A 12,785-nucleotide genomic window follows, 5' to 3' on the forward strand; every position below is an offset into this window, starting at 1 on the left:
TCAAAAGTGAAAAACTTTTTGCTGGAAGTGCATTAAAATTTTGGTTCTGATTTCTTTTGTTTTGAGGCCATAGATGATTGGATTCAGTGTCGGTGGAAAGACCAAAGTGGAAACTCCTATAAAGCGCCTGGTGACTGCAGAGAGGTTTTGCAGCCTGTATGAAATGATTGTAAAGAGCCCTAGGCACTCTAAAAGGAGAAAGACTATTAAATGTGTGACACACGTTTGAAGAGCTTTGCTTCTTGTATCAGACCTTTTGTTTCGAAAACAGGCCAATAGGATCTGGAGGTAGGTGTAGAATATAAGTCCAAGTGAAATAGTCTGTGTGACTGCTGTAATAAGGAGCCCATATATGTTGTTAATGGTTGTATCTGCGCAAACTAACTCCAACAGAGAAGGGTTGTCACAATATGAGTGCGTCAACTGGGATCTGCACCGGGGCAGTCGCAGGAGGAGATAAAACAGAACGGTCATTAAAATAATATTTGAAACCCAGATAACAGAGATTATTTTCATAATGTGGGCATTGGTCATAACCGTGTTATACCTCAGAGGGACACATATAGCCATATATCTGTCATATGCCATTGCAGCCAAAATAAAGACAGCACCACCTCCATACACATGTATAAAGAAAGCCTGAGTAACACAGGATGAAAACTCTATAGTCTTAGTGTCCAGCAAGAGTTCCTTAATAATCTGTGGGAAAAGGGCTGTTGAGCCAAGCAGGTCATTAATAGGCAAATTTAACAGCAGAATGTACATAGGTTCATGGAGACACTTATTTAGAATGATGGTGATCAGAAGAACAAGATTACAGAAAAGAATAATCATGTAGCTCAGGGTTGCGAAGAGGAATGCTGAAAGGCTGCTTTCAGGAGGTAAATCAAGGCCTTGAAGCTTTAAAACTGATGATATGTTATAGAAGCTCCCAACTACTGCCATGACTATAGCTTTCACCTGAAACCATGACCAACAAAAATGAAATAAATGATATGGTCATATTCAATGCTAATGCAAACCAGCCTCACAATTATGATTTGTTGAATTTAAGATATTAATAGCAAACTATTTGTCTGTTTGTTCATTTTTATATGTATGTTATTTGAAGAGGATGTGTTATTTTTTTTTATTTAAGAAAATCTAAATAAGTAATATATTTAATGATTATAAGAAAATAACAAATAAATACAGAGCAAATAAAACAAAAATTGCATATAATGTTCCTGATGTCATATTTACTAAAATCCCATTTTCACATGTTCTACTATTCAGCTAATTTTCTAAACAACTAAATGCATACAGTATATCATACAGCAAGTAAGAAAAGCAATATTACTAATACTTACTTCACCTTGTACAGTTCCTAATTCACTGCTTGTACACAGAATATGCTACATATTAATTTAAACTTAATGAGAAAAAATTATGAGTAACCAATAATAATTAATACTAACATATTGCAAAGTTTTGTTACATTTGAAAGCAAGTTTTGAGAATAAAATCCCCTCAAAAGAACACAGGGATTTGTCATTTTCAACCTGGTAAAATTGATGTTGCTGAACATTTATAGATGAGTTTGTAAAGGTTTTTTTGTATTGTTCTCTAGAGAGAACTGGAACAAACATAATGTAATGGTTGCTGTCAACAAATATGTTCTCTGAGACATGCATAAATTACAGGGACATAATACACCACATACTTTATCATTTAAGATGGTTGAATATTGATATTTAGCTAGACTTTTGTGGGAGATTTTATAGATTTTATGTATCCAACAGGGCATGTATTGTGTGTGTAACATGCACATGTATGCATATACAAATGGTAGTGACATGAATGTATAATGTTAGTGCAGTTGAATCTAAGCTGAATTTATCACCTGAGAAGAAAAAAACACCTTATTTCTGATTCAAAGGATTTATACTTTCCGAGATAATAAATAGATCAGAGTGGATATTCACTCTGTTCAGCTGGTAATTTCAACAGCAGGCCTGATTTCTTGCCAGGTGATGTATTTTAGTTTGTTTGTCCCTACCTTGTGCCAGATGATTCTGGGTAGGCTTCGGACCAACTGTGACCCTGAACTGAATAAGTGGTTACAGATAATGAATAAATTAAATATCTAATGAAAGACAAAAAAAGTGAAAAAATTATTTTGTCTTGTAAATTTAGAGTACAACTGAAGCAAGGAGTTTACATATTAAATTGCTAGTTGCACACTGGACCCATCAGTTTTCTTAATGTTCTGTAAGCATTTATTAACCTTATTTATGGAAATATTGGGGTATTTTGTAAAATGCACTAAAACCAAAAATCTGTGATTTGTGAGTTCTTTATTAAATTTTATTTATGTTATACTGAACTGAAAATTCAACAAAATCTAAGCTTTATGAAATTTTCCCCACATTAATACATTTAAAAAATGTGTAAATATGACAGTACAATACCTATATATATATGGATTGTTTTTCAGTTGATGCTTGAAATACACACTCTACCAAAGCTGTTGCAGAATTAGTCCTGATATTGTCTTGCTAAAATAACCATGAACTTACTGGGAGAATATGACACACTAATGTTACTGATGAATATTCATGATTCATTCATTGTCTATAACCATTTATCAAGTCCAGGGCCGTGGTGTTGGGTCTGGAGCCCACGTGGAAACACTGCGTGCACTGTGGGAACACCCTCTGAATGGGGCACCAGTCCAAACACACAAACAAACAAAAAACATTTAGAAGAAGCAATATACAGTTGTAAAGTAGCGAATGAAACAAATGAACAAAAGTTACAGAAATTGCACAATTTTTCAATTGTTCTCCACATTTACAAGGCATGATGGAATAATTTGTCTATGACCACAATGATTTTGTTTCATAGAAATGGGCCATGTCATTTCAACAGCTTTCTATAAATGATCTAAACAAGTTCAGATTATTCAGAATAAGTTGTCATTTACCTTACAAATAGCCAGTGATTAAGTTTTGGCTAAATTAAGAGTTGGAGATACATTAAGAGAAGTATTTTTATATTTGGTAATTAAAGTAATGGTGAAATGTAAGTTTAGTTTAAGAGCTCAATTTAGGAATGTATAACATTCAGGCTAAATTTCAATTTTGTAAATAAGGTATTTTAAAAATATATATTTTTTGTTAAAGTCATCTACACAACTTTTGCATTGAAAAAAAAAAAAAATGTTTTTATCTTCATTTACTGCTTGGTAGTATTTCCACCATAACAACTCGACCTCAGTTAAAATATAGTTTTTGTTTATGTGATAATTGATACACCATCTCAATAGAAATATAAATCTAAAATGACATCTATTTGAACCAGTGCTTAAATAATATTATCATACAGAAGGACAAAACACACAGCAAATTCACCAGTGTCAAACCAACACCATTACTGTAAAAATGTAAACCTGTCAACACAGTGTTAGTTTAACACTAATAAAGTTGATTTAACACTGGTGAATTTGCTGTGCCGTTTCAGAATAGAGTTATAGATGTTATAATTTCTGGTCTGAATATCTGGATTATACAAAGAAGTTACAATATATTATCTCATCATGGATTACATTTTTATGGTAACATTTCACATTTATTTGGGTGCAACCTTTTCTTTTTTCAAAACTACAAATAATGCATTTCTAATATCTCTTGTTTTCATTCCATATAAAATTGGGTTAACAACAGGGAGTATGGTGTAAATCATTATACCACTAAGTTTTTGGGCATTGGGAGATACATTCTCAAAACGATACGAGAGTACAGTAAAGGCAGTGACGATTTCAAAGAGACAAAATGTGATTAACTGAGACATGCAGGTGTTTAGGGCTTTAATTCTAGCGTCTAGCTGTGTGTGCGAAATACAGGTGATAAGAATTTGTACATAAGAAAACAACTGAACAGAAACACTTATAATTTGCATAAATCCTGTCATAGCCAATCCATACACATTGTTCACAGTAGTATCACCTGCACATGAGAGTCTGAGTAAGGATGTATTACTGCAATACACACTAAAGATAAATGTCTTGCACTTTGGTAGTCTGGCTTGAAGGGCAAACAACACTAACACTAAAGCAAAGTCGAGACCCCAGACCAAAGCTATAACACGACACAGAGTGGAATGAGTCATGATAGAGTTATATCTGAGTGGCTTGCAAATAGCAATGTAGCGGTCAAATGACATGGCTGCCAGGATAAAATGCACACTGCCTCCATACAAATGCAACATGAATGCCTGAATCACACACGTTGGGTAATAGACCATGTTTGTTTGTGTTACAATATCCACAAGAATTCTGGGAAGAGCACATGTAATTCCTATCAAATCAGTCAAGGGTAAGCTGAATAAAATATAAAACATTGGCTTATGGAGGCTTCTCTGTGTTATAATCAGTGCTAGAATGGTTCCATTGCACAATACAGCAAAAAAGTAGATGAGCATTCCTGTAAAAAAGACAGGATAAATGGCTTCTTGGGGGACATCAAATTTGCCAATTTGAAGGTTGAATGTGAACGTATCATTTGAAAAATATAGCTCCATTGAAAAATGCAATAAAACAATTAGTAAGCAAGAATGTTTTGGAAAAATGCCTTTTTTTGTCTTATGAAAGATCCTGTGCAGTAATGATAATATTTGCATGTCAAATTTCAAACTTGCCTCATTTTCTTATCTTCATTATCATTAGTTTTGTAATGTTATTTAGTTTTTTATTGTTGATTTGTTCCTCCCGCTACATCTATGGAAAAAGCTAATTGTCTTTTAGATAGGGCAGCTCTGTATGACATATTTATATATTTTTAACCCCTCTAAAGACTCTATGCAAATGATTTATAGGTCACAAGAGCCTTTTTGCAACCCGTATACATATCTAAAGTGTGTGTGTGAAACTCTTACAACTAGATTTATTTTAAGTAAAAAAAAAAACATAAAAAAGAACAAACAAACAACAAAAAAAAAAACAAACAAAAAAAACAATGTGGTGTTATTTAAGATAAACCCCAATAATCATTCTTGATATGGTGTTATTTGCTCTAGGACAGGGAAAATATAGTAAAATTTGATTAACCTGATTAACCTGGTATATCTTTTGATAGATGTCAGCAATAAATAGACATATATTGTCATTCATAAAGCCAAACATGCTCAAAGCATATGCAGTTTTATTGTGTGGTAATGTGTGCTGAGGGGTCATAAGAGGACAAACCAGATGACAAAGGATATCTGTGACATGCTGTAGTGCCAGTCAGTCCAAAGGCTTTATTATTCATTCATTCATTATCTGTAACCGCTTATCCAATTCAGGGTCGTGGTGGGTCCAGAGCCTACCTGGAATCATTGGACACAAGGCAGGAATACACCCTGGAGGGGGCGCCAGTCCTTCACAGGGCAACACAGACACACACACCTACAGACACTTTTTGAGTCGCCAATCCACCTACCAACGTGTGTTTTTGGACTGTGGGAGCAAACTGGAGCACCCAGAGAAAACTCACATGGACACGGGGACACGGGGACACAGACAGTCACCCGGAGCAGGAATCAAACCCCCAACCTCCAGGCCCCTGGAGCTGTGTGACTGCGACACTACCTGCTGCACCACCATGCCGCCCAGGCTTTATTATACAGCCCAAAAATGAAAAACATCACAAGTAATAGAAAACATGAAAAAAAAATTCTCAACAAACCATTCAACAAACCACTTCTAGCTTGGCTGAGTAACACAATGATTCACTCTCTACACAGATTCAAAATTCAGTCCTTCCAAACACCCTCACCTGAACTGAGTCTGAACTCATTTTAAAGCCTCTACTCATTTGGACAAACCATTACGGGGTTTAATCAAAAAGGCTCTATGAACGCATAAAGGATAAAACTGCTGATGCAGACCCAGGCTCTAGGTGCTTGATACTGCCTTCTCGACCAATCACATTCAAGGCTTAACTTAGAGACAGGTCATTATAAATAATTTATTAGAAGAGGAGGAATGTAGAGACCAGCTTTGAGACCAGTATTATTAACACAGAGGACACACACTGGTGTCCCCTCTTAACAATCTAGCACCAAAGGTACCACAACTAATTGGTGTGCAATTTTCATGCACAGAAATCTTAATTTTTTGATCAAGGTTATGTGCAGAGCCCTGCAGTAGGGTGCCATTAATAAAAATAGCGGGGGTTATTTATAATTCATTCATTATCTGTAACTGCTTATCCAATTCAGGGTCGCGGTGGGTCCGGAGCCTACCTGGAATCATTGGGCGGGGGAGGGGGCGCCAGTCCTTCACAGGGCAACACAGACACATTCACACTTTTGAGTCACCAATCCACCTACCAACATGTGTTTTTGGACTGTGGGAGGAAACCAGAGCCCCCGGAGGAAACACACCAACTCCTCACAGACAGTCACCTGGAGTGGGAATTGAACCCACAACCTCCAGGTTCCTGGAGCTGTGTGACTGCGACACTACCTGATGCGCCACCGTGCCGCCTTAATTCATTATTATTATTTTATTTTTATTGATCCTCTGAAGGGTTCTTGGCCCCTAAATTGAATCTGACTAGAAAGTGAAAAAGAATGTATTTATTTCACAATAGCCTAGAACAAGTTATGTTACAGAGAGAATTACATCTTTGAAATTTTGTAGAAATCCCTGCTGATGGCAACAGGAGTACAAACATAAATAGTCACAGCCTCTTGCTCCAGCCTCTTTCTCCTCATCTTCCACTTCTGGAGTCATAGACTGGGTCATTGTTTCATATACCAACCAGTTTTATTTTATAGATAAAATAAAAACAACAACATTAAAATGATATAGGCAAAAAGAGAAAAGCTCTTCCATATTATATTCTTCCTTTAAAACACTATTGGTAGCATCTTGAATTCGTTGTTTTGTGACACTGGGTGTACAAATGTGATGGTTGAGTTGTTTGTTGCAATTTTTAATGACAAACAAGACACCTCATACAGAAAAAGTGTTTCAGTCAAACTTCCAAAATATCTGCTCTATTTCAAAAAAAAAAAAACTTGTGATAGTGTTACTTTTATGGTACAACTAAGAATCTTGAGGCTTAAAACTACCAGTGTAATAACATGGATAATATGATTTAAACTACTCTGATCAACCATATCTTCGTGATCACCATCTTTTTTCTAAAGTCACTGGCCATTCTCTGCTCCACCAACCACACAGGAGCATTTTGTAGTTCTAGTAGTAGTAAATAACTAAAAACTTTCCCTGGCCAAAGTGGTGGTCCTGAGCATTGAAAAACAGGGTGAAACAGGGTAAAACAAGTGGAGTACAGTCAGTAATTGTAGAACTACAGCGCTCCCTTGTGGGAAGTGGAGGTGAGAGAATGGATAGCGTAGAAACAAGGAGGTGATCATAATGGTATGGCTGACCAGTGTTTATGTTCAAAAGTGAAAAACTTTTTGCTGGAAGTGCATTAAAATTTTGGTTCTGATTTCTTTTGTTTTGAGGCCATAGATGATTGGATTCAGTGTCGGTGGAAAGACCAAAGTGGAAACTCCTATAAAGCGCCTGGTGACTGCAGAGAGGTTTTGCAGCCTGTATGAAATGATTGTAAAGAGCCCTAGGCACTCTAAAAGGAGAAAGACTATTAAATGTGTGACACACGTTTGAAGAGCTTTGCTTCTTGTATCAGACCTTTTGTTTCGAAAACAGGCCAATAGGATCTGGAGGTAGGTGTAGAATATAAGTCCAAGTGAAATAGTCTGTGTGACTGCTGTAATAAGGAGCCCATATATGTTGTTAATGGTTGTATCTGCGCAAACTAACTCCAACAGAGAAGGGTTGTCACAATATGAGTGCGTCAACTGGGATCTGCACCGGGGCAGTCGCAGGAGGAGATAAAACAGAACGGTCATTAAAATAATATTTGAAACCCAGATAACAGAGATTATTTTCATAATGTGGGCATTGGTCATAACCGTGTTATACCTCAGAGGGACACATATAGCCATATATCTGTCATATGCCATTGCAGCCAAAATAAAGACAGCACCACCTCCATACACATGTATAAAGAAAGCCTGAGTAACACAGGATGAAAACTCTATAGTCTTAGTGTCCAGCAAGAGTTCCTTAATAATCTGTGGGAAAAGGGCTGTTGAGCCAAGCAGGTCATTAATAGGCAAATTTAACAGCAGAATGTACATAGGTTCATGGAGACACTTATTTAGAATGATGGTGATCAGAAGAACAAGATTACAGAAGAGAATAATCATGTAGCTCAGGGTTGCGAAGAGGAATGCTGAAAGACTGCTTTCAGGAGGTAAATCAAGGCCTTGAAGCTTTAAAACTGATGATATGTTATAGAAGCTCCCAACTACTGCCATGACTATAGCTTTCACCTGAAACCATGACCAACAAAAATGAAATAAATGATATGGTCATATTCAATGCTAATGCAAACCAGCCTCACAATTATGATTTGTTGAATTTAAGATATTAATAGCAAACTATTTGTCTGTTTGTTCATTTTTATATGTATGTTATTTGAAGAGGATGTGTTAATTTTTTTTATTTAAGAAAATCTAAATAAGTAATATATTTAATGATTATAAGAAAATAACAAATAAATACAGAGCAAATAAAACAAAAATTGCATATAATTTTCCTGATGTCATATTCACTAAAATCCCATTTTCACATGTTCTATAATTCAGCTAATTTTCTAAACAACTAAATGGATACAGTATATCATACAGCAAGTAAGAAAAGCAATATTACTAATACTTACTTCACCTTGTATGGTTCCTAATTCACTGCTTGTACACAGAATATGCTACATATTAATTTAAAATTAATGAGAAACAATTATGAGTAACCAGTAATAATTAATACTAATATATTGCAAAGTTTTGTTACATTTGAAAGCAAGTTTTTGAGAATAAAATCCCCTCAAAAGAACACAGGGATTTGTCATTTTCAACCTGGGAAAGACTGATGTTGCTGAACATTTATAGATGAGTTTGTAAAGGTTATTTTGGATTGTTCTCTAGAGAGAACTGGAACAAACATAATGTAATAGTTGCTGTCAACAAATATGTTCTTTGAGACATGCATAAATTACAGGGACATAATACACCACATACTTTATCATTTAAGATGGTTGAATATTGATATTTAGCTAGACTTTTGTGGGAGATTTTATAGATTTTATATATCCAACAGGGCATGTATTGTGTGTGTAACATGCACATGTATGCATATACGAATGGTAGTGACATGGATGTATAATGTTAGTGCAGTTGAATCTAAGCTGAATTTATCACCTGAAAAGAAAAAAAAAACAGCTTATTTCTGATTCAAAGGATTTATACTTTCAGAGAAACTAAATAGATCAGAGTGGATATTCACTCTGTTCAGCTGGTAATTTCAACAGCAGGCCTGATTTCTTGCCAGGTGATGTATTTTAGTTTACTTTTAGGATGTGCCATGTAGAAGAAAAGTGGTGGGACAGAAGGTATTATCACTGTCACACAGCTCCAGGGTCCTGGGGTTTTGGGTTCAAACCCCACTCTGGGTAAATATCCGTGAGGAGCTTCCTCCAGGTGTCGGCGTGGGTTTCCTCCAGGTGCTCAGGTTTCCTCCCATGGTCCAAAAACACACATTGGTTAGTGAATTGGCTACTGAAAATTGTCTGAAAAGTGTGAGTGGGTGGGTAAATATGAGAGTGTGTGTCACCCTGCGAAGTACTGGCACCCCCTCCAAGGTTATGTTATATTGAACTGAAAATTCAACAAAATTTAAGCTTTATGAAATTTTCACCACATTAATACATTTTAAAAAAGTGTAAATATGACAGTACAATACCTATATATATGGATTGTATTTCAGTGGATGCCTGAAACACACACTCTACCAAAGCTGTTGCAGAATTAGTCCTGACATTGTCTTGCTAAAATAACCATGAACTTACTGGGAGAATATGACACACTAATGTTACTGATGAATATTCATCATTCATTCATTGTCTATAAACATTTATCAAATCCAGGGCCGTGGTGTTGGGTCTGGAGCCCACGTGGAATCACTGGGTGCACTGTGTGTGCACCCTCTGAATGGGGCACCAGTCCAAACACACAAACAAACAAAAAACATTTAGAAGAAGCAATATACAGTTGTAAAGTAGGGAACAAAATTTACAGAAATTGCACAATTTTTCAATTGTTCTCCACATTTAACAAGGCATGATGGAATAATTTGTCTATGACCACAATGATTTTGTTTCATAGAAATGGGCAATGTCATTTCAACAGCCTTCTACAAATGATCTAAACATGTTCAGATTATTCAGAATTAGTTGTCATTTATATTACAAGTAGCCAGTGATTAAATTTAGGCTAAATTAAGTTACATTAAGATACATTAAGAGCAGTATTTTTATATTTGGTAATTAAAGGTAAGGTGAAATGTAAGTTGTAAATGTAAAAAAATATATATTTTTTGTTAAAGTCATCTACACAACTTTTGTATTGGAAAAAAAAAAATTATGTTTATCTTCATTTACTGCTTGGTAGTAGTTCCACCCTAACAACTTGACCTCAGTTAAAATATAGTTTTTGTTTATGTGATAATTGACACACCATCTCAATAAAAAATATAAATCTAAAATGACATCTATTTGAACCAGTGCTTAAATAATATTATCATACAGAAGGACAATACACACAGCAAATTCACCAGTGTCAAACCAACACCATTACTGTAAAAATGTAAACTTGTCAACACTTTCAGTGTTAATTTAACACTAATGGTGTTGATTTAACACTGGTGAATTTGCTGTGCCGTTTCAGAATAGAGTTATGGATGTTATAATTGCTGGTCTGAATAAACATATCTGGATTATACAAAAAAGTTACAATATATTACAAAATCTCAATTTTCTAATATTTGTTGCTATTATGCATTTCATCATGGATTACATTTTTCATGGTAACATGTCACATTTATTTGGGTGCAACCTTTTCTTTTTTCAAAACTACAAATAATGCATTTCTAATATCTCTTGTTTTCATTCCATATAAAATTGGATTAACAACAGGGAGTATGGTGTAAATCATTATACCACTAAGTTTTTGGGCATTGGGAGACACATTCTCAAAACGATACGAGAGTATAGTAAAGGTAGTGACGATTTCAAAGAGACAAAATGTGATTAACTGAGACATGCAGGTGTTTAGGGCTTTAATTCTAGCTTCTAGCTGTGTGTGGGAAATGCAGGTGATAAGAATTTGTACATAAGAAAACAACTGAACAGACACACTAATAATCTGCATAAATCCTGTCATAGCCAAACCATACACATTGTTCACGGTAGTATCACCTGCACATGAGAGTCTGAGTAAGGATGAATTACTGCAATACACACTAAAGATAAATGTCTTGCACTTTGGTAGTCTGGCTTGAAGGGCAAACAACACTAACACTAAAGCAAAGTCGAGACCCCAGACCAAAGCTATAACACGACACAGAGTGAAAGGTGTCATGATAGAGTTATATCTGAGTGGCTTGCAGATAGCAATGTAGCGGTCAAATGACATGGCTGCCAGGATAAAAAGCACACTGCCTGCATACAAATGCAACAAAAATGCCTGAATCACACACGTTGGGTAATAGACCATGTTTGTTTGTGTTACAATATCCACAAGAATTCTGGGAAGAGCACATGTAATTCCTATCAAATCAGTCAAGGGTAAGCTGAATAAAATATAAAACATTGGCCTATGGAGGCTTCTCTGTGTTATAATCAGTGCTAGAATGGTTCCATTGCACAATACAGCAAAAAAGTAGATGAGCGCTCCAGTAAAAAAGACAGGATAAATGGCTTCTTGGGGGACATCAAATTTGCCAATTTGAAGGTTGAATGTAAAGGTATCATTTGAAAATTGCAACTCCATTAAAAACAGTGAAAAAAAAAAGATAATATATAATATATATTATATATTATATATATATATATATGTTTTATTGGATAGTATATATATATATATACACACACATATATAAAAAACTTCTTCTCTGTCTTTAAGTCTAGTCCGACTAGCACTGTATGACATAGATATATGACATATATATATATGTATATGTCCTCCCATGGCTATGCAAATGACTATCATCATCATCAGCAACTTTGAAACCAACTTGAAAAAACAGAAAATGTTGCATTCACTGGTAGAAACACATTAACAGAAATTAAGGAAATAAGTAAAACACTGGATGAATGTAATGATGCTGTTAAAACCACTGGTTCTATCTCTTGAAAAAATGTGCCTCTTGAAATTAAGCATTTTGTACCATACTGTGTATAGAAAAGCTACAATCATGTCTTGCTGTGGTAGTAAAATATAAGTGTAAAAATGTATATTATTTATAGGTACAGAAATATCCAAATGACCATTTAAAAAAATAAATGTTTCCAAAATATCATTTAAAGTCGGTTAATTTGATTTAAATCCTATTAGGTTAGATTTAAGCCATGTAAAATATTTTTACAAATATAAATATTTCTTTACACAAGGAATTAACATTAAAGCAGGAAGTATGACAAATTATGCAAAATGTTGAAAAAAATGTGATTTAAGAAATTAGAGCTTCAGTTGGTTGGCCTAATGCATTAACTTCCGGCGGCAGCGCGCACAGATGCAGCGGCCCACGGCTCTCCTTACTAGTGTACTATTTTGTGCATTTTTGTGTGTTGTTTCAGTATGTTGTACGTCGTGTACGAACTCTTACAATCATT

The 12,785-nt window shown here is 35.0% G+C and overlaps 4 protein-coding genes across 4 annotated transcripts; all 4 read right to left on the bottom strand.

Annotated features, from left to right (window-relative positions):
* On the bottom strand, positions 1-945 carry LOC136706123 (olfactory receptor 52B2-like). The gene has a single exon (XM_066680095.1). It carries the CDS (start codon positions 943-945, stop codon positions 1-3), a length of 945 nt encoding a protein of 314 aa, XP_066536192.1.
* Positions 946-3,609: 2,664 nt separating this feature from the next.
* Positions 3,610-4,560, bottom strand: LOC136706225 (olfactory receptor 52B2-like). Its single transcript, XM_066680146.1, has one exon. The coding sequence runs from the start codon at positions 4,558-4,560 to the stop codon at positions 3,610-3,612; it is 951 nt and encodes a 316-aa protein (XP_066536243.1).
* Positions 4,561-7,431: 2,871 nt separating this feature from the next.
* On the bottom strand, positions 7,432-8,376 carry LOC136706385 (olfactory receptor 52B2-like). The gene has a single exon (XM_066680157.1). The coding sequence runs from the start codon at positions 8,374-8,376 to the stop codon at positions 7,432-7,434; it is 945 nt and encodes a 314-aa protein (XP_066536254.1).
* Positions 8,377-10,992: 2,616 nt separating this feature from the next.
* LOC136706542 (olfactory receptor 52J3-like) lies at positions 10,993-11,943 on the bottom strand. The gene has a single exon (XM_066680169.1). The coding sequence runs from the start codon at positions 11,941-11,943 to the stop codon at positions 10,993-10,995; it is 951 nt and encodes a 316-aa protein (XP_066536266.1).
* Between the last annotated feature and the right edge of the window lie 842 nt (positions 11,944-12,785).

Source organism: Hoplias malabaricus, chromosome 1, assembly GCF_029633855.1.
Source record: "Hoplias malabaricus isolate fHopMal1 chromosome 1, fHopMal1.hap1, whole genome shotgun sequence".
In the NCBI taxonomy this organism is placed as follows: Eukaryota; Metazoa; Chordata; class Actinopteri; order Characiformes; family Erythrinidae; genus Hoplias; species Hoplias malabaricus.